Source organism: Narcine bancroftii, chromosome 1 (assembly GCF_036971445.1).
Source record: "Narcine bancroftii isolate sNarBan1 chromosome 1, sNarBan1.hap1, whole genome shotgun sequence".
NCBI lineage: Eukaryota > Metazoa > Chordata > Chondrichthyes > Torpediniformes > Narcinidae > Narcine > Narcine bancroftii.
The window spans coordinates 102890125-102914459 of NC_091469.1; the positions used below are offsets into that span (position 1 = coordinate 102890125).

Genomic DNA, 24335 nt, shown 5'->3' on the forward strand with positions numbered 1-24335 from the left:
CGGGAGGGGGTATTTTTAACCTCCTACCCATTTTTTTTTCTTTTTTTGTATTATTAGATTAAAGAGTGAAGGGTTTTTTTTTGTTTTAATTAAATAATTTTTTTTTTTAAAAAAATTCATTTTTTTCTTTCTTTTTTTCTTTTTTTTGATCGTATTAAGAGAGGGTAAGGGGGTAAGAGTTGGGGTTTTTTTTTCTAACTGTTGTAAGACGTGTCAAAATTTAAATTTGCTTCTCTTAATGTTCAGGGTTTGAATAATCCTATAAAGCGTAAGAAAGTACTTGCTTATTTAAAAAAATTTAAAGTAGATGTGGCCTTTTTACAGGAAACTCATTTGACAGATAAAGAACATTTGAAACTTAAGCGGGACTGGGTTGGACAAGTCTTCTATTCTTCATTTAATTCAAAGGCAAAAGGAGTTGCGGTTTTGGTACATAAGAATTTACCGTTTCAATTGCAAGACGAGGAGAAAAATGGAGGAAGACTACTTAAGTTGAATTGTATGATCTCTAATGAAGCCTGGACTTTGATTGATGTTTATGCTCCAAATGTTGAAGACACTGCTTTTATTACAGAAATATCTTTATTATTGGGACAAGCTAATTCCAATGTGATGATTGGGGGGGGGATTTAAATATGGTATTAGAACCGTTATTGGATAAGTATCCAAAGGTAATTAAGAAATCTAAGATGGCGATACATATGGCTAATATGATGAAAGATTTGAATTTAGTTGATATTTGGCATAGATTTAATCCTACACAGAAAGACTTTTCTTTTTATTCTTCTCGACATAATTCTTTTTCAAGACTTGATTATTTTTTTAATTTTGGCACATTTACAGGATAAGGTTATATCTGTGGATTATAAGGCAAGATTAGTCTCAGACCATTCATTGTTATTACTGGAATATCAAAGTTCTCAAGTTACACAACATACTTTAAGATGGAGATTTAATACTATGTTACTACAAAAGCCAGAATTTATTGTTTATTTGAGAAAACAAATTGAGGATTTCATTGCTAACAATGTTCACTCTGTTTCTGATCAGTTTGTTTTGTGGGACGCAATGAAAGCTTTTTTACGAGGTCAAATTATCAGTTATGCATCCAAACTGAAGAAAGAGAGAGTTAGAGAAACTGAGGATTTGGAGAAGAAAATAACAATCTGTGAAAAAGAATTTCAAAAGAAAGCTACTGAATTCCAAAAGATCCAATTAACTAATTTAAAGTTGAAGTATAATAAGCTACAGTCATATCGATTTGAATGTTTGTTGAATCGTTCAAAAAATAAATTTTATGAATGGGGTGAGAAAGCTCATAAAGTATTAGCTTGGCAATTAAAAAAAGAACAGTTATCTAGGATTATACCAGCTATTAGAAATAAATCGGGTATTACTTTTAGTCAAAAAGAAATTAACGATGAATTTTGTAATTTTTACAAAAAACTTTATTTGACTGAATGTAAAGAGATAAAAGAAGATGCAATAGACTCTTTTTTGAAAAATATTAATTTACCACAGTTATCTCAAGAAGACAGATAAGAGTTAGATAAACCTTTTACAGATAGTGAAATTGAAATGGCTATAAAAGATATGCCAAATGGAAAAGCGCCTGGTGGAGATGGTTTTTCTATTGAGTTTTACAAGACTTTTTATTTTGATATATCTTCCTTATTTAAGAATGTAATACAACAACTTTATGATACTTTTCAATTATCTGAGTCCTGTTCTAATGCTATAATTACAGTTATACCAAAAAAAGATAAAGATCCCTTACAGGTAGCTTCTTACCGTCCTATATCTTTGTTAAATGTAGACTATAAAATAGTGGCTAAAGTTATGGCTAATTGGTTGGCTCAGTATTTACCAAAGATAATACATCGTGATCAAACAGGTTTTATACAAAATAGGTATGCTTCGGATAATATTCTACGATTAATTACTTTGATAAATAGATCTAAATCTCAGAAGAATTATCCAATGGTGGTTTCATTGGATGCAGAAAAGGCATTCAATAGAGTAGAATGGAAGTTTTTATTTAAAGTACTTGAAAAGTTTTCGTTTGGTCTCTCATTTATTGGTATGATTAGGGCTCTGTATAATGATCCGAAAGCTAGAGTTGTTACTAATGGTTTGCTTTCAGAATCCTTTAATTTAACAAGATCTACTAGACAAGGATGTCCATTATCACCCGCCTTGTTTGCTTTAGTTATTGAACCTCTAGCACAATTAATACGTCAGAATGATAGTATCAAAGGTATGAGAGTCTTGAATGAAGATTATAAAATAAATTTATTTGCGGATGACGTTTTGCTGTATTTGGTGGATCCTGATGTTTCTCTGCCAGCACTTCAAGATTCCTTAGAGATTTATGGTCAATTATCTGCTTATAAGGTTAATTGGACTAAAAGTGAAATTTTATCAATTAGTAAAGATGATTATTCAATGTTTAGAAATATTACGAATTTGAAGTGGACGAAACAAATTAAATATTTGGGAATTAATGTTAATACTGACTACCAAAATTTATATTCACTTAATTATCTTCCTTTAATGAAGAAGATTAAGGCAGATTTAGTTAAATGGAAAATTTACCTTTGGGTTTTTAGGAAGAATTAATACTATAAAAATGAATATTTTTCCTCGTATACAATATTTATTTCAATCAATTCCTTGTTTACAAAAAAGATTTTTTGAGGATTTATATAAAGTAATTAGGGATTTTTTGTGGAAAGGAAAATTTCCTAGGGTGGCGTGGAAAAAAAATTGATGTGGGATTTTCAATTTGGAGGGTTACGGCTACCTAACTTTCAATTTTATTATGAAGCAGCTCAATTTAGATTTCTTAGCGCATTAATGGCCACACAAGATACGCCTAGTTGGGCACAGATAGAATTGGCAGTTATTTCTGAAAAATTTTCGAATGAATTTTTATTTTGATGGAATAAAAATTTGTTACGAACTTATGATGTACCAATATTGAAATATTTAATGAATTTATGGACAAGTAAATTACATAAAATGGGATTGAAAAATAAGTGGTCGGGAAGATTACCATTATATAATAATCAACTTGTTCCTTTCACAGTATCTAATACTATTTTGAAACAATGGGAGGAGAAAGGAATACATAATTTATCTGACTGTTTTTTAGAAGGTAATTTTTGTTCTTTTGTAGAATTGCAAAAGAGATTTGATATAAGTGGTTATTCTATATTTGTGTATTATCAGTTAAGATCTTTTGTAAAACAGGTATGTGTCGTCAAATGAATTTACTGTCTGAAACTGACTTTGAGAAATATGTGCTCTCATTTCCAAAAAAGGGTTATATATCAGGTTTGTATCGTATTTTGTTGGAAAGTGAAAGTAAAATAGATTGGGATAAAGATAAAATGAAATGGGGAAAAAGATTTAAGTTTAACAATAACTGAAGAAGATTGGTCTGAAATCTGCCGTAATAGTATTCGAAAATTGATTAAAAATTTTTAAAAATTGGTTTTAGTAAGTCAGATCTTTGTTTTCGTTGTGATCAGGTTTCTGGTACTTTTTTTACATGCTGTTTGGTTGTGTGATCGGTTACAACAATTTTGGAAAGGTATTCAATCTGTATTTAATAATCTATATAATCTTCATATTGTATTAGACCCTGATATATTTTTATTAGGGAATATGCAACCGTTGATTGATTTAGAATTAGATAATTACCAGATCTCTTTTATTTACTTAGCGCTGGCAGTGGCCAAGAAATGTATAGCGATGAAGTTTTGTTTGGTTATGGAAAGAATATCTTTTTCTATACAAGATAAGATGTCTTTTTATGAGTTAAAGTTGACCCCATTTATTGATTATATATAATTTAAATAAGTTTGAATTAATCATTTTTTTCTTTGAAAAAAACTTTTTTTTTATTATATTTTTTCTATATATATGTTTTCTTTTTTTTTAGTTTTTTTATTAGTTGTTTTTTTTTCGTTTAAGTTCTTTTTGTTTTTGTTTTTTTCATATATTCTTATATAATAAAAAATTTTTGGATTAATAATTAATACTTAATTAATATTTTTTTTTGTTTTTTATATATATATATCGATTTTTTTTTTTAAAGATATATACTTTTTATTTTTTCATTATACTAATAGTATTAATTCTTCACTCTTTATCGTGGGGGTGGGGAGGGGTTAAAAATAGTTTTTTTTAGTCTTAGTTTTTAGTTGTTAGGGGGAGATGCCAAGATTGGTATTGTATTAACTATGTTACTTTGTACTTGTATTACTTTATTTTGTATTTTTTCTGTACGTGAATTACTTACTTTCTTCATATGTTAAAATTAATAAATAAAGTTTCGGAAAAAAAAAAAAACTTCCAGCTCACGTTGCCATACCCACTGTTAACATGGATTTACGCCGTCCCCATGATGTGGCTCGAGAGGTTGACTCGTACTCCTACACAAGAGTCTGCCTAAATACATTCAAATTTTGCAGTGGAAGCATCTCCCGCATCCTACCAGCTGCCTATATCTGCAGTCCAATCCAAGAAAGTGGAATGTGCTGATGTATATCGAAAGTGGTGTTTTTAACATTGCCGCTGGGGAATAGATGCCCATAAGTGCATCCAGCCATGTACCTATTACAAAAATAAGTTGGGAAACGAGAGAGCCGGCTGCTGGTAGTGGCCTCGGCAGCTGGCGTACATACAGGCCTATTGTATCTTCAAGATGATGCAGGTAAGCGCAATTCCTTGTAGATACAGGTGCTGAACTTAGTTTGCTCCCGCTAACCTATTTTGAAAGGACACATAAAAAACGCCACTTCACCCTGCGAGGGGCAAATGGAACTGCCATTCCAAATTTCGGCACTAGATGAGTTGCAATCGGAATAGGTGGAACCACATTCCATTGGAATTGTGTCCTCGCTTCTGTTGCTCAACCCATTTTGGGTGCGGATTTTTTACGTTCCCACGACTTATTGGTAGACGTAAAATGCAGAAAATTAGTTCACACCACCTTTCAGACATATCCACTGGCGTGCATCAAGGGGAGAGTTTCACAGCTCGGAGTACATATGTTACACAAGGACGTATATACTGCTCTACTCAACGAATTTCCCCATATTCTCTCCCCTAACATCAATGCCTCAAGAACAGCCTATGGTGTGTCTCATTGCATAGACACATCAGGCTCAAAGGTCCATGTCAGGGCTCGTTGTCTGGTGTCTGATAAATTGTGGCAAGCAAAGGCAGAATTTAAAGCAATGGAAGAATTGGGTATCATCCAACGCTCAAACAGCCCTTGGGTCTCACCTTTGAATATGGTACCCAAGAAGACAGCCGGATGGAGACCCTGCGGTGACTACCGTAGGCTTAATGATGTCATTACACCTGACAGATACACAATTCCACACATTCAGGGTTTCACTACCCATCTGCATCAGTGCCGTAAATTTTCAAAGATTGATTTGGTTAAGGGATATCATCAGAATCCAATTCATGAGAATGATATTCCCAAGTCAGCAATTATTACACCGTTTGGTCTTTTTGAATTCCTCAGAATGCCATTTGGCTTAAATAATGCCGCGCAAACTTTTCAGCAGCTTATGGATGCTCTAGGCAGAGATTTAGACTTTGCGTATATTTACTTGGACGATATCCTTGTAGCAAGTCAAAATGAGCAAGATCACCGCCTGCATTTGTGATGCCTTTTCCAACGGCTCCAAGACTTTGGTCTGACAATTAAACTTGACAAGTGACAATTTGGCAAGTCAACCATAGAATTCTTAGGGCATAAAATTACAGCAGACGGCATATCTCCATTATCAGGCAAGGTAGACCACATCCGTACATTCTCCAGACCTGTCACCGTCAAAGGGCTACAGAAGTTTTTGGGAATGATAAATTTTTATCACAGATTTATTCCCGGGATTGCTGACATCCTGCGATCCCTGTTTAACATCATCTCTGCTCCAAACAAAAACATTACCTGGACTGCAGAGGCCACATTTATGTCTGCCAAAGAGGCATTTGCCAAAGCATCAATGCTTGTGCATCCAAATCCTGAAACTGCTTTGACGCTTAGCACAGATGCCTCGGGAACAGCTGTGGGTGCAATTCTGGAACAATACATCAATGGCCATTATCAGCCCCTTGCCTTCTTCAGTCGTCATCTGAGATCAGCGGAAATGAAGTACAGCACCTTTGATCGAGAAGTATTAATACTTTATCTGGCTATAAGGCACTTCCATTAATATCTTGGAAGGTCGCCATTTCACCATATTCACAGACCATAAACTGCTCATTTTTGCCTTTAGCAAAGTCACAGATCCTTGGTCAGCAAGACAACAACATTTGTCCTACATTTTGGAGCTTACTACGGATATACGTCATATTTCGGGAAAGGACAATCTGGTCACAGATGTGCTCTCTAGATCAAGTATATGCCATATTCAAGGTGGAGTCAACATTGCTGAACTGGGTGTGGCACAATCCACGGATCTGGATATACAGTCATACAGTACAGCTATTACTGGACTCGACATTCAACAGGTGGCACCACAACAAGGTAGTCCAGAACTCCATTGTGATGTATCGATGGGCTATCCTCGACTATTGGTCCCATTATCTTGGAGCTGGCATCTTTTTGATGACATTCACAATCTATCACACCCATCCATCAGGACTTCAGTCAAAATAATGTCAAACAAGTACATGTGGCATGGGCTGAAAAAAGACGTTGCACAATGGGCATGAATGTGTATATCCTGCCAATCTGAGAAAATTCAACACACCAAGGCACTCCTGCAACCTTTCCCAACACTGCGCAGATTTGACCATGTGCACATGGATCTGGTTGGACCATTACCAGTATCACAGAACATGAGGTATATTCTCACGATAGTAGACCACATGCTGGCCAGAGGCCATTCCATTACCAGTCAGTGATACTGAGGCATGTGCAAGAGCGTTCATCTTAAATTGGATTTCTAGATTTGGAGTGCCTACACACATAACTTCGGACCGTGGACCACAGTTCACTTCGGTGTTATGGGCTTCCTTGGCTCGTTTTTGTGGTACACAGTTGCACCATACTACTGCGTACCATCCGTAGTCCAATGGCCTGGTGGAACCTTTCCATCGAGAACTTAAATCATAATTGAAGCCCAACTGACCGGCCCCAACTGGGTCGATGAACTACCTTGGGTTCTACTAGGAGTAAGAACAGCTCCAAAAGATCTGTCTGCATCGTCTGCAGAATTGATGTATGGTATGGCCCTTATGGTTCCAGGAGATATTCACTTCACAAGGAATTCAGACATGGACGTCCTGCAATAACTCCAAAAGGGTATTGTTAACAGCAAAACATCCTCTACCAAATGGCATGGCAAACCTAGGCAACAAGTGGCCCAATCACTATTAAACTTTGAATTTGTATTCGTAAGAAGACAGGTTCCAGGGGCACCGTTACTAAAACCATATGAAGGACCATTTTGTGTGATTAAGAGAGATGGAGTGGTATATACATTAGGTATCGGAGGGCATCCGCAGCTATTTAGCGTGGACAGACTTAAACCCGCCCTTACAGACCCTACTTCACCAGTTCAGTGCCCTCAACCCAGGCGACGTAGACGTCTGCGTAAGTAAAGCGTATTAGGCATCTTAAGTTATAGTGACAATTCTGGGGGGGTGATGTACGGGGTGCACAGCACGGTATTGCAAACCGCCACCGTCAGTTCACAGACTTACCTGACACATCGCAGGCTAGCAGTGCTGGGTACCAAAGTACAGCGAGTGGATCAGATGAAGCCCCTGCCTAATGGCACATAGCTTTAACTTGCTGGTCCTATGGACCAGTAGCTGTTCACTAATGAGCTCATTAACAGGCAGGGAATAAAAGGTATGTGTATGTCTGCGATAAACCAGTCTTGAGTTGACTACCTTTGTGTGTGTTTGCCTTTATTTAGTAGCATTTACCATAGTAGCCGCTATAAATTATTGGATTGGGTTGTAGCTCCACCTGGAGTAGAGTTGAAGAGTTATTAAAAATTTCTTTCCAAGAATGAACAAGACCAGCAAGTTCAGATTTGCATCTGTCACAAATAGTGTTATCATTAGAAAAAAATACTAGCCAATTTATCTTTGGATATGTGAACACGATGAACTTTGAATTGGATTCATGAATGTCAGGCACATACAGAAGAGGTATTTACCAGTTTTAAAATCTTGCCCATAGATCCTCCGATAAGGATCTTGCAGTTCTAGTTCCCAAGCCTTTCAAATCTTATCATGATGTACTGGATGTAATTTTAATAATCTATCATATTTAATTTCATTTTTGAGAGGGATTCAATTGAAAAATATTATCAACTAAATCTGGTGGATATACAAATGGAAAAATCAGCAATATTTAAATTCCAATCCTAAAGAAGTTTCTTGCCCATGAGGGCCAACATTGCTCTAAGGAAGGCTAAGAAACGTATTGGGGGGCATTAATGCGACTTTGTTAAACATGGAGGATGGCTGATGCCCCCACTCCTCCTCCTCCTCTTCCCTCCCCCTCTTCCCTGGCATATGAGAAGGGATTGGAAAAAATTATTGAGAGGCTGCAAGCTCAAATCCTGGAGAGAACAGAGAATGGAGTTTCTGAGGGTAGGCGCTTGAGCCTTTATCATTAAAACATAAACGTTTCCTTAAAGGTTTGTTAATATATTAGAAATAGTTCAAAAAAATGTAAACTGGATGGTCGGTTATCATCAGGAAAGATTAGATGGGGATGAAGGAGGACTTGATTGAAAAATATTCAGGGCGAGAGTGGGGATGTTTCCTCTAGTCTAACGAGAGGATCTAGAACAAGAGGAGAGTCGCCTATTATGGGGCATTTGTATTCTCCCTGAGGGGTGAAAGGAACTATTTGTAAGCTAAGAAAAGGGCGACGTTATGGCGAGGAGACAACTACCTGGAATTGAGGTGACACCATGATGGGACGAACAGCTTGCGATTCGGATTGGAGCAAAGCGGAACGGGAGATGGAGTAGGAGAGCAGTCCGGACGGACAGCGGGCGGACCGGAAACAGGTGCGGGCGGACCGGAAACAGGTGCGGGCGGACCGGAAACAGGTGCGGGCGGACCCTTTTGCACAGCAGACTGAGATGGTGAGGTGAAGGGGTGAAAAGCGATCGCGGGCCGCGCGGACCCAACGGGCGTTCACCCGGGTCTCTTGTTTTTCAGGCTTTGACCATCCGCACTGACCTCGGAGACATCAAGGTGGAGCTGTTCTGTGAGCGGGCGCCCCGCACCTGCGAGGTGGGCATTAACCGTCCCGCAGCCACCCTTACCCATCCTGTATCCCTCCTCTTCCCCTCCCTCCCCCCTCCTCTTCCCCTCCCTCCCCCCTCCTCTTCCCCTCCCTCCCCCCTCCTCTTCCCCTCCCTCCCCCCTCCTCTTCCCCTCCCTCCCCCCTCCTCTTCCCCTCCCTCCCCCCTCCTCTTCCCCTCCCTCCCCCCTCCTCTTCCCCTCCCTCCCCCCTCCTCTTCCCCTCCCTCCCCCCTCCTCTTCCCCTCCCTCCCCCCTCCTCTTCCCCTCCCTCCCCTTCCTCTTCCCCTCCCTCCCCCCTCCTCTTCCCCTCCCTCCCCCCTCCTCTTCCCCTCCCTCCCCCCTCCTCTTCCCCTCCCTCCCCCCTCCTCTTCCCCTCCCTCCCCCCTCCTCTTCCCCTCCCTCCCCCCTCTTCTTCTCCTCCCCTTTCCCCTCCTCTTCTCCCCTTTTCTGGCATAAGAGAAGGGATTGGGCAGATTATTGAGAGGCTTTGTGGCTCTCCCTGTTCTGTAGAACTTCATTGCTCTCTTGTGCCTATCTTTTGAGCTTCTTCACGCAGGAATAAAATTGAGAGGATCTCTTTGATTCCAGCTGTGGTAGTTGGAGACACCCCTCCCCAATTTCAGCACTGTTGATCTATTGTTCCTCTGAGTAAATTTGATAACCTTTTTGTCAAGGGAGTCTATTAAAGGGTGTGATGAGATCAGCCGTGATCTATTTAAATGATCAGGCAGGCTTTGAAGTGCTGACTAGCTCCAGCATCTACAGTCTCTCATATCTCTGTTTTTGATTTAACTGATGGATTCTTTCTTGTGTGACTCTAGATGCAGCCCCAATTTGTGCTGCTGTGTTACTTTGTTGGTGAATGGGACTGGTTGGTAAAGCCAGTGATCTGTCATTTATATATATTTTCATGAGCGCACGCTGCAGCAACACTGTTTCTTGTGTTTTTCTTCAGAATTTCCTGGCTCTGTGTGCCAGCGATTACTACAATGGGTGCCTTTTCCATCGGAATATCAAAGGCTTTATTGTGCAAACCGGAGACCCCACAGGTAACTTTCCCACAGCTCCTGGAATCTGCCAATGTTCTGAGCTTTCTTCCTCTAACATGCTTGTTTGGAGGTATCACTTTGGCCCAGGGTTTTGAATACTGTTCCTTGTGTCCCACAGTGATGATATTTCTATGATGCTCCCTGGGCCCTTTGATTGGAAAGTAATAAAAATCCAGTTATATTCCTGTTGCAGCTTTTATGGAGTGAATGGAATTTGATGGGCAGAGACAAAGGGTCTTAGTCCATATTTCCCTTTAAGTGGCAGCAAAGGTGGACAATATGGTGAACAGGGTTATGCCTTAGTTGGGGCAAAATAACAGCACAGAACAGTGGGCAGCATGGTTAGTGCAATGCTATTAAGATGCCAGTGACCGAAGTTTGAATCTGGTGCTGACTATATGTTCTACCTGTGTCTGCATGGCTTTCCTCTGGATGCTCTGGTTTCCTCCCACCCTTCAAAATGTACAGGGATTGTTGGTGTAATTGGATGATGCAGGTTCATGGGCTGGAGGGGCCAATTACCATGCTGTATATCTAATTTTAAAAAAAATAGCACTGGACCAGTTGCACTTTAGGAAGGATGTGGATGCACTGGAGAGAGTGAAGAGGAGGTTCGTCAGGATGTTGACTAGATTGAAGGACTTTAGTTATGGAAAGGGGTTGGGCTTGTTTTCACTGAAGTGAAATTCAGTGAGTCTGGGGGGCAGTTTGAAAACCACTGGTATAGAACAGTACAAGAGGCATAGATAAGGTACATAATCCAAATATATATAATCCTGGAAGGGAATTGAGAACAAGAGGGCATAGGTTTAAGGTACAAGGAAGGAGTTTTAAAGGGGACCTAAAGAGCAATTTGTTTTTTACAAATAGAGTGGTTGATCCGACTGCACTGCCCGAGGAGGTGGTGGAGCCAGACACATTTATAATGTTTTAAGAAGTATGTAGACAGATCCATAACTAGGCAAGATTTAGGATTATGTTGCCATGCAGGAAAATGAGATTTGTGTAGAATGGCAAAAGAGTTAGCATGGATAGCATATAGAACCATAGAACAATGCAGCACAGAAATGGCACCTTCGGCCATTCTAGTCTGTGCCAAGCCTTCCGATAATTTAACTAGTACTGATGTCAGGCTCACCGCCCTATAATTTCCAGGGTTACTTTTGGAGACTTTTTATACAATGGAACAATGTGAAATACCCTTCAATCCTCTGGTATCACATCCATGGATAAGGACAATTTAAATATTTCTGATAGAGCAATTTCTACACTCACCTTGCTTAAGGCCTGAGGGAATATCTTGTCAGGCCTTGGAGATTTATTCACCCTTATTTGCTTAAAGACAGCAAGCAGTTCCTCCTCTTTAAAATGTATAGGTTCCATGATCTCACTGCTTATTTTCCTTACTTCCCACAACTCTGTGTATGTTTTCTGAGTGAATACTGATGGAAAAAATACATTTAAGATCTTGCACCATCTCTTTTGACTCCATACAAAGCTGACCACTCTGATCTTTAAGGGGACCTTACTATACTTTCGCTCTTAATATACCTGTAGAAACCCATAGTATTTTCTTTCACATTGTCAAAGCAACCTCATGTCGTCTTTTGCCTTCCAGATTTCTTTCGAGGTTTTTCTTCTATTTTTATCCTCTCAAGTATCTTATTTATTCCATGTTGCCTTTACCTGCTATACACCTCTCTCTTCTTTCGAACTGGATTCCCAGTATCCCTTGAAAACCAAGGTTCCCTATGCGTGCTAACTTTGCCTTTAATCCTGACAGGAACATACAAACTCTGAACTCTCAAAATTTCACCTTTTAAGGTCCTCCACTTACCTTGTACATCCTTGCCTGAAAACAACTTAACCAATCCACACATTCTAGATCTCAATAAACTGGTCTTTCTCCAATTTAGAATCTCAACCTGAGGCCCAAACCTATCCTTTTCCATAATTAACTTGAAACTAATGGCATTATGATCACTGGACCCAAAATGTTCCCCTACACATAATTCACCTGTTCTGTTTTTTTTCTTTAATAAGAGATCAAGTATTGCATTCTCTCTAGTTGGTACCTCTATTGATTTAGAAAACATTTGACAAATCCAAGTCATTCGGCCATGTTGTGGCCTGAAGGGCTAGATTCAGTTCTGTACCTTTTCCACCTAGATCCCTGCATTCAGCTGTGTTCTGCACGCTCCTTCCATTGAAATAATATTGTGGTTTTCAAAATTGGTAACCACATTTCTGGGCATTATATGCCCTCTGTTAAATATTTGTTCACTCAATCTCTGTCCCTCACCCAACTCACTTTCTCATTGATCATTGTAACTTCATCAGCTGTTGATTCAATGTACTCAGCCCTTCCTTCTGACAAGTTAGTATGGATTAATATCAATGGTTGAGGCCCCAGCACTGAAGTCCAGTAGTTACCGATTGCCAATTTATTGTGATTCTGTTTTCTATCAGTTAGCCAATCTCCATTGACTGGGAAGAAAAGAACAAGTAGGGGACCTAAGGAGACCAAAATATGTTCTGCTATATTAATACATTATACATGCCTTGTGCAATACCTTTAGTGGAGCACCTTATTGGAAAGCTTCCTGAGAGAGGATTTGCCAATGTGATCAGAATTAGTGTCAAACATTAGAAAATGATCTGGCATGATCAAAAAACATGTTTTATTGTTTCTATTTGTGTCTTGATTTTGTTATCCATTGGTGTTATGTAGGATCCAATGATTCTTCTCTCCTTCAACCTTGGCACCACTCTGTTTCCTCCTCTGAGTTCTCCTGAAACCCATGTTGGAGCAAGACGCCTATCTGTCCTGTTGCCTCCTTCAAGGCTTGGTGTTCGATGATGAACTGTGAAGTGGATTGTTGTCATGTGGCACTGTTTTTTTCCTTCCCAACAGGGACGGGGAAAGGAGGATCCAGCATCTGGGGCAGAAAGTTTGAAGATGAACTAAGCGAACATCTCAAGGTGAGTAAGCACTTGAAGTTTCTAAACTTGTCAGAGCATCTGGTGTTGACCTGTGACTTGCCTTATCTTCCCATTTCGGTGTCTGTTTCAGCATAATGTCCGAGGAGTAGTTTCCATGGCAAACAATGGCCCTAACACCAACGCCTCTCAGTTTTTCTTCACATACGGGAAGCAGCCTCATCTGGACATGAAGTATACAGTGTTTGGCAAGTAGGTTTGTTGATACATGTTTCCCACCCCAACCCTCCATCTCCAGTAGTAGTGCGTAATCAAGACTGTCTTTGGTGTGATTGACCTTGCCTTTAAGTACACAAAGGGAAAGAGTAGGACCCAAAATCATATCCTTGGTGTAGAATCTTTGTCATAAGCAAAGAGGATTGACTTTGTGGAGAGGATAAATCTGAACATTTAAAACATTTAAAAAATTTTGTAATATTTATATAAACTATGTTGGAGAAGAAGAAAGTAAGTTGAGGTTTCTAGCCATCATGTTTCAATTCCCCTTATTGTTTCAATCAAGAGGATAGCGAGACATTCGATTTGGAAGAAGCAGGAGACAAGGGAATGTATGATAAATGAATGGACACTGCCAGCTGTGGCATCTGGGAATATACGTCTACAGAGTCCCGAGAGGAACAGGACAGTTCGGAAAATTGGTTAACGGCTCCTGGGATGTTCTCCATCATTAGCGGAAGCATTGAAGTGAGGGATTGTTTAACGTAGTACATTACAGGGCAGGCCCTGCATCCTGCAATGTGCCGACTTGTGTATACATACCATAAGTAAACTAAATCCTTCCTACCTTATAAACCTCTATTTTTTCTTCATCCATGTACTTGTGAAGAGTCTCTTAAATGTCCCTGTTGTTCCAGCCTCCACCACCACCCTGACAAAGCATTCCATGTACCCACAACTCTGTATAAATAAATAAATAGAATACCCCTGATTTCTCCCCTAAACTTCCCTTCTTCCACTTTGTGCAGATGTCCTCTGGTCTTTCCTGCTGCTGTTCTTGGAAACAGGTGCTGGCTGTTCCCTTATCTGTGTTTCTTATAATCTTGTAGACTTCTATTAAGTCTCTTCTCATCCTTCTAACCCTAACCCCTCTTCTCTCCAAAGAGGAAACCCTAGCTCTTCTAACTGTGCCTCATATTTTTCAATTCAGGCAACATCCTGGTAAATCTCTGCTCCCTCCCCATAGTTTCTGCGTTTTTCCTGTAATCAGTTGACCCGAACTGAACACAATATTCTAAGTGTGGTCTCACCAGAGAGAGTGCAATATTACCACACAATTCCTGAATTCATTCCCCTGACTAATAAAGCTCAGCATCCCATAGACCTTCTCAACTATCCTATCAACCTGCGTAGCAACCTTGAGAGATGAATAGATTTGGGCCTGAAGGTCCCTCTGTTCGTCCACACTGTTAACACACTATTATAACTGTAGTGTGTGCACTTCGTGAAGTGTGGAGTAAGAATGACACACACAAAGTCGAGGTCGAAGATTGATTTATTGCACTGCCAGCTCTATTTATATTCAGTCCTTGCCTCTGACAACAGGAGAGATGTCATCACAGTGCTGGCCTCCAACTGGCCAGCCAGTGTTCCCGCCGTTGCTGCTTTGATGGACATTGATCCCTGTGGGGCCCTCGTGTTTGCTGGCCATTTTGTGAACTGGGTCACGTCTTGGTTCTCAGACTGCTACATGACCACCCCCCCTCAAAAGAACCGGCAAACAGAGTGTCCACTGCCGCCTTGGGCAACCTACCTCTGCGTTGCAAAGGCTGAGACTCAACTGACTGGTTAATGTATACATGAGCTGGTTTCAGGAGATCAAGCATGAAGGTTTCCTCTTTGCTGGCAATGTCCAATACTCACGTTGACCCATTGTGCCTGATGAGTCTGTATGGCCGTTGGAGGGGTGCCTGGTGTGCTCCCCTTCGCACAAAAACATATTCATAGGTGTGTAAATCCTTGGGGATGAAAGATTTGGACTGGCCATGTGGCGGGGGCTGTGGAAGAGCTAGGATACCCAGTCTTATTGTAACCATGGGGGTTTCTGGATCCTTGGCAGTGGCCAAGAACTCCCCAGGATTACCAAGGGTTCACTGTAGACCATTTCTGCTGTGGAGGCATTAAAGTCTTATTTCGGTGCGGTGTGTATTCCCAGAAGGACCCAAGGCAGTTCGTCTGCCCATCTGGGCCCCTTTTAAGCCGGGACATCAGGCTGCTTTTAAGTGTCAGTGGAACTGCTCCACCAACTCGTTGGTCTGCAGGTGATATGCCGTGGTATGGTGGAGTTGGGTTCCCAACAGTTTGGCGAGCACTACCCAGAGTCCTGAGGTAAACTGCATTCCCCTGTTGGAGGTGAGATGTTCCAGGACTCTGAACCTGGACACCCAGGTGTTGATTAGTGCCCCGGATCAGGGGTCTCCATGATTGTGTCTGCCATCAGGACTGCCTCTGGCCACTTTGTGGAGCCGTCAACTGGTAGTGACACCGCAATGTGGACGTGGCTGAACCTATACCGTGCTGGCTCAAAGGTCTGGGGAGGTACTTTAATGTGAGTTTGCACCTTGGATGCCTAGCAGAGCGTGCAGATCTTGCCCCACTGACCCGTGCCAGATGAACCTGCTGGTCATCATTTTACCATAGTTCTCATGACTCGATGCGCCAGGTTGTGCACCACATTGAAGACCTGCTCTCTCCATGCTGCTGCCACATTGGGGCAAGGTTGGTGGTGGAGACATCACAGAGGAATGTGGTTGCCGGGGGCGATGACGACATCCTCCAGCATGCCTTGGGATAAGGCATGGACGGATTTGATGGCGGGATGGGAGAATGCATCAGCCACCTGTTGCTCATGCTGGCAATGTATTGGATGTCCGTGGTGAATTCGGACATGTAAAAAAAGGTGCCTCTGCTGTCTGGCTGACCACTAGTGAGACATTTTGTGGAAGGCGAAGGTTAGTGGTTTGTGATCTGTGAAGACCTTGAATTGACTGCCTTCCAGAAAGTATCGGAAGTGCCTATCCGCCAGCCATATGGAACGCCTCCAAGGCCTATTCATCCCAGGCAACATATTTCCTTTTCCCTGCCATGAGTGTGAAAAGAGGGTGCATGATCTGAGCTGCTGCCAATAATGAATCAGTGGTAGAAGTTAGTCATTACCGGCGAACTCCTGCATGGTGCGAGGTTTCGTAAACTGCTGAATGGCCTCCACCTTCTTGGGCAGTGGTTTCGCCCCCATTCCTGTTGATCTGATACCCCAGGAAGTCATTGTATCCTGCCTGAACTGACACTTGGTGGGGTTAATGGTCAGACCAAACCCTTGTAGGAGGGTGAATAGTTGCCTGAGGTGGCCATGTGCTCTGTATGGTTGTGGCTGGCAAAAAAGATATCATCCAAGTAGATGAACATGAATGGGAGGTCCTGGCCCACCACATCCATCAGCTGCTGAAGTCTAAGCAGTGTTCTTGAGCCCGAAGGGCATCCTCATATGATTATGGTGGTTTTGGATATGGGATTTTATGATAGCCCCTGATTAAATCAACCTTTGAAAACACCCATGCCCTTGTAAGATGGTGGGGCATGGGGAATCTGTCCAGCATGGTGGCCTCATTGAGGCATCGGTAATCACCACATGGCCTCACCCTCCTGTTGCCTTCGGGACCATGTGCAGGAGGAAGGCCCAGAGGCTTGGAGGTGCATAAGGATTGTATATCCATGGTAAATATGAGGCAATCAAGTTCAAGGAACTACACTACTCCCCTCACTCATTCCAATCACACCCCCTCAGAACACCTGGCCTTCCAATCTCTCCGCACCAATCTGAACCTCACCATCAAACCTGCAGACGAGTGTGGTGCTGTTGTGGTCTGGTGCACTGGCCTCTATCTGGCCGAATCTAGACAACAACTCTCAGACACCTCCTCTTACTTAACCTTCCAACAGGACCCTACCAAAACTCATACCACTGTATCATCCCAGAACTCATCACTTTTGGACACCTCCCTGGCATGGCCTCTATCTGGGAAACCAGATGCCCTTCATCACTTCAATAACTTTCAGTTCCTTGAACTTGATTGCCTCATATTTACCATGGATATACAATCCTTATGCACCTCCAAGCCCCAAAGCCCTTTGTTTCTTCTGGACAATAGAACCAACCAGTTTCCCCTCCACTACCACCCTCCTCTCGCTGGCAGAACTTGACCTCACCCTCAATAATTTCTCCTTTGACTCCTCTCAGTTGCTCCAGGTTAAAATTTACCTGCATGGGCTCTAGCTATGCATGCCATTTTGTTGGCTACATAAAACAATCCATGCAAGGCCCCTCAATTCTTCCTCCACTATATCAATGACTACTTTGGTGCTGCCTCATGTACCCATGATGAGCTCATTGACTTCATCCACTTTGCTGCCAATTTCCACCTTGACTTCAAATATGCTTGGTCATCTCTAGTAATACTCTCTCTTTCCTCTATCTCAGGAGACAAGCTCTTAACAGACGTCCTCTTTAAACCCAACTTCCATAGCTTCACCTCTTCCCACCCTGTCCCTTGTAACGATTCCATTCACTCAATTCCTCCATCACATCTGCACTTAGGATGAGGACTTCCATGCAAGATCATCAGAGATGTCCTCTTTCAAATAAACTGTGGCTTTCCTTCCACCACCATCAACTCGGCACTCATCCGCATATCCTCCATTACCCGCACATTTGCCTGGGCCCCCTCCACCCTTCTCCTCACTTACCACCCCACCAGCATCCACATCCAACACATTCTCCTCCATCACCTACTACATGATCCCACCATTAGACACATATTCCCCTCTCCACCTTCTGCAGGGACTGTTCCCTCCATTACTCCCTTGTTCACTCCTCCCTCCCCACCAATTGTCCTCTTGGGACCTACCCCTGTGACCACAGGAGATGCTCCACCTGCATCCACACCTCCTCCCTCAGCACCATTCGGAGCCCCAAACTGTCCTTCCAAGTGAAGCAACATTTCGTGTGAATCTGCAGAGGTCATCTTCTGCATCCGGTAGTCCCGCTATGGTCTCCTCTACATCGGACGCAGACTGGGCGATTGCTTTGTTGAGCACCTTGACTTTGTCTGCTACAGTAGCGTGGATCTCCTGGTGGCCACCCATTTGAATTCTCCATCCCATTCTTGTCCATGGTCTCGTGTACTGCCAGACTGAGACCATCCGTAAATTGGAGAAACAACACCTCATCTTCTGACTGGGCACCCTCCAACTGGATGGCCTTAATATCGACTTCTCTGGCTTTCGTTAAAACTCACCCCCTTCTTCCCTTGTTGTCTCTCCTTTCCCTGTCTCTTTTCACATCGACATGATATATTCTCACCTAATCCCTTATCACATCCAGTTAACACCTTTTGTTGGCCTGGATTCTTCTCCCATTGTTTGAATTCTGAGTCTTTCTGGATATATCCTGCTTCTGCCTTTTCTGATTTATTTCCCTTGAAGAAGGGCTCAGGTCCGAAACGTCGGAAATCTATCTTTGTCTTCAGTAGATGCTGAAAAGATCAGCTGAGTTCCTCCAGCATTTTGGTGTGTTTACTAAGATGAGCATGTGACATTTATTCAAGTTAATGAAAGGTTGGAGAAGGTTTGACCTCTGGAATTATATCATAGGTGGATGGTGATGGGAAGTATCTAGATACACATTTGAAGTGGCATAAAGAACAAGGCAATGGATGATGTGAAGTGGGATCTACACAAAAAAAATTTGAGTAATTTCTGATGCGAGTTTTAAACTGATTTACCTCTCACTCCCAGGGTGATTGATGGGTTGGAAACGCTCGACGAGCTGGAGAAGCTGCCCGTAAATGAGAAAACGCTTCGTCCTTTGACTGATGTACGCATCAAAGAAGTTATTATTCACGCTAACCCACTAGCGTTCTGACTTCTAACTGGACCAGCAGGTTGGAGCCAAATAGGATGGTGAGGCTGGACTCAGCATAAGAAGATTGGGTCAGAGACACTGGTGCCATTCACGATTCGCCAACAAATCCGTTCTTCAATGGATCTGCACAGGCATTGGAGGTGCAGGTGTGGTCTCAACCTTTTTCCTTCACCACCAATTCTCCTCTACCTCTGTTATTCTCCTTTCTCACACCTTCTAATGTTGTTGTTACTGTTACTCTGTCATGTACCCTCTCAACAATCCTGGGGCTCTCTGGGTTCTAGGAAATTGGAGGTGATTTCCAGGTCAAACTGAAGTAAAATTCCATCAACAGAAGGCAGTGAGTGTAGTCACATTCTTTGTGAGCTGTGTTAGATGTCTGTTGACTGACCAGGAGGACTATTTGTTGGTCTTCCTCTCTTCAATTGACTCATTGCTTCAGCATCAACCTTACAAGGGTTTAGGTGAAAGCATGTTGGCATGAAAGGAGTTCTTCTCCACAGTTATCAGCTGAGCCCTAATATGGGCTTGTGTTTCCTGGAGTCAGGTAAAGACTCTGGGTATGCCCTTCTTTCCCCACCCCCCCCCCCCCCCCCACCGTGCCTATCCCTGTACTATCCTCACCTCTTACGATTGCATGGATGATCCAGAGCCTTGAAATGTTTCAGTGGAACATCACATTTTGACTCTAGTATGTAACATTCAGCATTGATTCAGGTAGCCTTTGGTTTTAACACACGAGCTAGTTTCACATCTGTCATTTGTGAATGAATTTTTGAATATATGTAAATTGAAATTAAAAAATATATTGTTCTTAACCAGGTTATTTTAAGGTTGTTGAATTCATTCTGGTTAATGGAGTGTATGGTTGATGACTTGGTGTGGTGCTAAATGTGCAATTGTTGCTGGGCTGAAGATTGCCAGCACCATCACTTGAACCTCAGCTTGTGCCACACAAGATATAACCTGGCAGATCAGAAGTAGTGGATGGATGGGGTAACATGGAGGGTCATCTCCCCTATCTAAGGTCACTCTGAAAGGAACTTGCGGGAAGTCGACTAGGAGTGGGGATCTGTCCCCGAAGGGCAAGGGTTCACCTGGCCCCCAGCAGCTCCTCCCCCACGCCACCTTGAATCCCTGTGCACGTCCATTGAGATGCGTTAGACCAGGGGTGTCAAACTCAAATTCACAGAGGGCCAAAATTAAAAACTTGGACTAAGTCGTGGGCCAAACTAAATATTTATTGAAAATTTTCTCTTCTTTCAACATATGTAATGTTAAACTTTTTCTTATTAAAATAAATGTTTTATAATAGTTTTGGTTAAACTCTTTCCAGAAGAAGCATTAACAAATGAGAAATAAAATATTCAATAAATAATATTTCTCTATAGCCTTTAAGCTCCTTTTAAATGTATTTTTTTCACAAGCCAACAAGTCAAAAAAATAACAACTTGCTTTAATGAAAATTCAATCTTTCAACTATGAACAGTCCAAAGTTAACCAAAGAAAATATTAATCCAAGCTTAGCTTGCTACACTGTGATTTACTCTGATGCACCTGGGTCTAAACCAGATACTTGGCATCTCTTCTTAGATGCAAGTTCATCAAACTCTGGGGTCAGAGTTTGCCTCCCACCTGTCTTGAAAGGTCCTGTTTTCTGTCTGGTTTGGCCATTTTTCGTAAGGGGTTTATTACATGTGAGTTAGGCGACAGGTCACAGATGCTAATGAAAGTAAAGAGAGGAGGTGGGGGCGATTAGCGGGCTCACGGGCCAGCGCCAATGCATTTGCAAAGCATTCTGGGATTTGTAGTATTAGCTGTGCATGTGCTATACTGGCGTGGCGACCAGCGGGCCAGCTCTAATACATATTTGATATGATCTTGCGGGCCAAATATAATTATATCACGGGCCAAATTTGGCCCACGGGCCTGAGCTTGACGTGTGCATTAGACCGTGGTGACGGAGCTGCAGAGGCATTAGGGATCCACCAGCTGGTAATAATCTTCCACTCTGCAGCCATGGGATTGGGACCAGGGTTCCTGGTGGATTTTTTCGGTGTGCACTTCCTGGCAGGGAGACCCAAACCTCTCAGCTGAGCAATGACACAAAATGCCAAGCACTCTATGATCCCAAGCACCTGAGACCAAGTGAGAACCCTGGACTGCCATCAAAGGTTTTAGGGGGTCCTTCATCCCCACCAAGGAAGTTAGCCTCGAGGTTGCCATCTACACTGAGAAGCCAAGGCCCCTCTCTGTCATGGTTGCAGCATCCCTGAAGTGCGTCATTGGGATGGACCTGCTCAAGGTCTCAACACCAGTAGAGGCTAGGAGGTGGAGCTGATGGGGCAGTCTGGGGAAAATGTGGAGGCAGCAGTCACAGGGACCATGAAAAGGGAAGTTATAGTTCATGAATTGGGAAATACACAGTGGCTTGTGTTACTGGGCAACCAGGAATTACCTGCCTGAACATGGTGAGGGAGGTTTCAAGGATTGGTATTTCCTTATGTACAATTTGACCAACACCAATGACCCACTCTGAGTGACTCCCCAGCCGGTAAGTAAGGACAAGGAATGTTGGTGCAGACAATATAATCGGCACCGGTCCAACCAGTTGGTGGGACACAGCAAGTGTGAGCAGGAACTGGACCCAGGAATGGTGGTGACCATACCTGACAGCCCAATGATGGTGTATTCTTCCTGGTCTCTGAATGGTACTTGTAGGCTACAAGGCCTACTCAAGGCTCCTCATGTGTCAGTACAACTGCTGCTATCTGGGATGCTTAGTACCATACATATACCACCTCAATGGCCTGGGGAGTACCCAGCCTACAGAGAACAACGTGCCAAGAGGGTGATTACTGAGGCGGAGAGGTTCTGGATGATGGCCTTGCACTACCTGCTTGCAGTTATTAATGGTAAGGAGTTCTACACTTGAATTCCAGTCGAATTGGGGAGCAGCACTCACTCTGCTGACCACATACGAGAGTTGGTGAACAAAATTAAATGAGCCAGATAATTTCCTTGACCATAACATACCATTGGAGGAGTTGGTAGCTTTTTGGGGCAGCAGGAGCATCTGGCCCATCGAGCCTGCTCCTCCATTCAATAAGATCATGGCTGATTTGATCATTGACTTAACTCCTCCTACCTGCCTTTTCCCCATATCCCTTAATTCCTTTTTTATGTAAAAATCAATCTCATTGAACCTTAAATATGTTTTAATGAAGTAGATTCAACTGCTTCCCTGGGCAGAGAATTCCACAGATTCACTACTCTCTGGGGGAAAAACAGTTTTACCTAATCTCTGTCTTAAATCTACTCCCTTGAATCTTGAGGCTATGTCCCCTAGTTTTGGTCTCAAAACTAGTGAAAAAACAAGTGAAAAAACCTTTCCTACCTCTATCTTATCTCCCTTTCATGATTTTATATGTTTTTATAAGATCTCCTCTCATTCTTCTGAATTTGAGAGTACAATCCTAGGCAATTTAGTCTCTCCTCGTAGGTGAACCCCCCCCTAATCTCCAGTATCAACCTGGTCATCCCCCTCTGGACTGCCTCCAAGGCCAGAATATCCTTCCTCAAGTAGGCAGACCAGAAATGTACACAGTACTCCAGGTATGACCTCACCAGCACTTTGTACAGTTGCAGCATGACCTTCCTGCTATTGATTTAAATTTCTCTAGCAATGAAGGCAACATTCAATTTGCCTTCTTAATAACCAGGTTGTACCAGCAACCCAACTTTTTGTGATTTATACACAAGCACTCCCAAGTCCTGCAGAACAGCATGCTGCAGGCTTTCACCATTTAAAAATAATATTTATTTTTCCTGCCAAAGTGGATGACCTCGCATTTACTAACGTACTCCATATGTCAGAACTTTGCCCACTTACCTAACATAACTATATCCTTCTGCAGCTTCTCCACATCCTCTGTGCACTTTTCTTTTTCACTTAATTTGGTATCATCCGCAAACTTGGCTACACTACACTCTGTCCCCTCTTCCAAATCATCAGTGTAAATGGTGAACAGCTGGGAGTCCAGCACTGACCCCTGCGATACCCCACTTACCACTGTCTGGGGCCAATCAGAAAAACACCCATTTATCCCAACTCAATCCATGCCAATAAATTCCTCCGACTCCATTTACCTTTATCTCCTGTGCGGCACCTTATCAAATGCCTTTTGGAAATCCAAATGTACAATACCAACCTGTGGCCCTTTATCAACCAAACCCATTATATCCTCAAGGAACTCCAAGACCTGCCCTTTCTGAATCCATGCTGTGTCTGCCTGATGGAATCCTTTTGTTCTAAATGCTTCACTATTTCATCCTTAATGACAGCTTAAAGTATTTTCCCAACTACAGACATTAAGCTAACTGGCCGATAGTTACCCGTCTTCTGACTGCATCCATTTTTAAAAAGTGGAATGACATTTGCTGTCTTCCAATCTGCCAGGGCCTGCCCAGAATCCAGAGAATTTTGGTAAATGACTACCAACGCATTTCCTATAACTCACACTATTTCCTTCAGTACTCTGGGATGCATCCCACCAGGACTGGGGATTTGCCTGCTCATCTCTATCTTTTTTGTAAGCATTATTTGCCTGCTCATCTCTATCTTTTTTGTAAGCATTATTTTATCGAGGTCACCTCCTAACATCACTCTGGCATGCTGGATGTTCTTCCTCCATGAAGATTGACACAAAATATCTGTTCAATGCCTCGGCTAGTTCCTCATTACTTAATATCAATCTCCCTCTCTCATCTCCCATGGTACCTATGTTGACTCTCGTCACCCACTTCCATTTTATATATTTATTAAAAAATTTTGCTAACTTTTTATACTGTACTAATTTACCTTCATAATCCTTCCCTTTCCTTGTTTCTTGTTTAGTTGTCCTTGTCTTTTAGTTTTCCTAATCCTTCAATTTCCCACTACTCTTGGTAACTTTGTACATGAGCCTTTCATTTTATACTTGTGTGGCAACGCACATCCTCATGGTGAACCGGCCCCACTTGTATCACCACGTGGTGGGGCAGCCATGAGGAAATGGCGTCATCAGATA

At 42.2% G+C, this 24335-nt stretch overlaps 1 protein-coding gene and 1 long non-coding RNA gene across 2 annotated transcripts; one reads left to right on the top strand and one right to left on the bottom strand.

The window, feature by feature from the left end:
• Positions 1-9046: 9046 nt before the first annotated feature.
• On the top strand, positions 9047-20084 carry ppil3 (peptidylprolyl isomerase (cyclophilin)-like 3). Its single transcript, XM_069934896.1, has 6 exons — positions 9047-9137; positions 9214-9288; positions 10256-10349; positions 13264-13331; positions 13423-13541; positions 19140-20084. The coding sequence occupies exons 1-6, from the start codon at positions 9135-9137 to the stop codon at positions 19264-19266; spliced, it is 486 nt and encodes a 161-aa protein (XP_069790997.1). The 5' UTR covers positions 9047-9134; the 3' UTR covers positions 19267-20084.
• On the bottom strand, positions 10102-24335 carry LOC138761927 (uncharacterized). The gene is made up of 3 exons (XR_011356624.1): positions 24128-24335; positions 11625-11791; positions 10102-10497 (listed from the first exon to the last, which is right to left on the bottom strand). It is a non-coding gene; the product is annotated as an uncharacterized lncRNA (long non-coding RNA).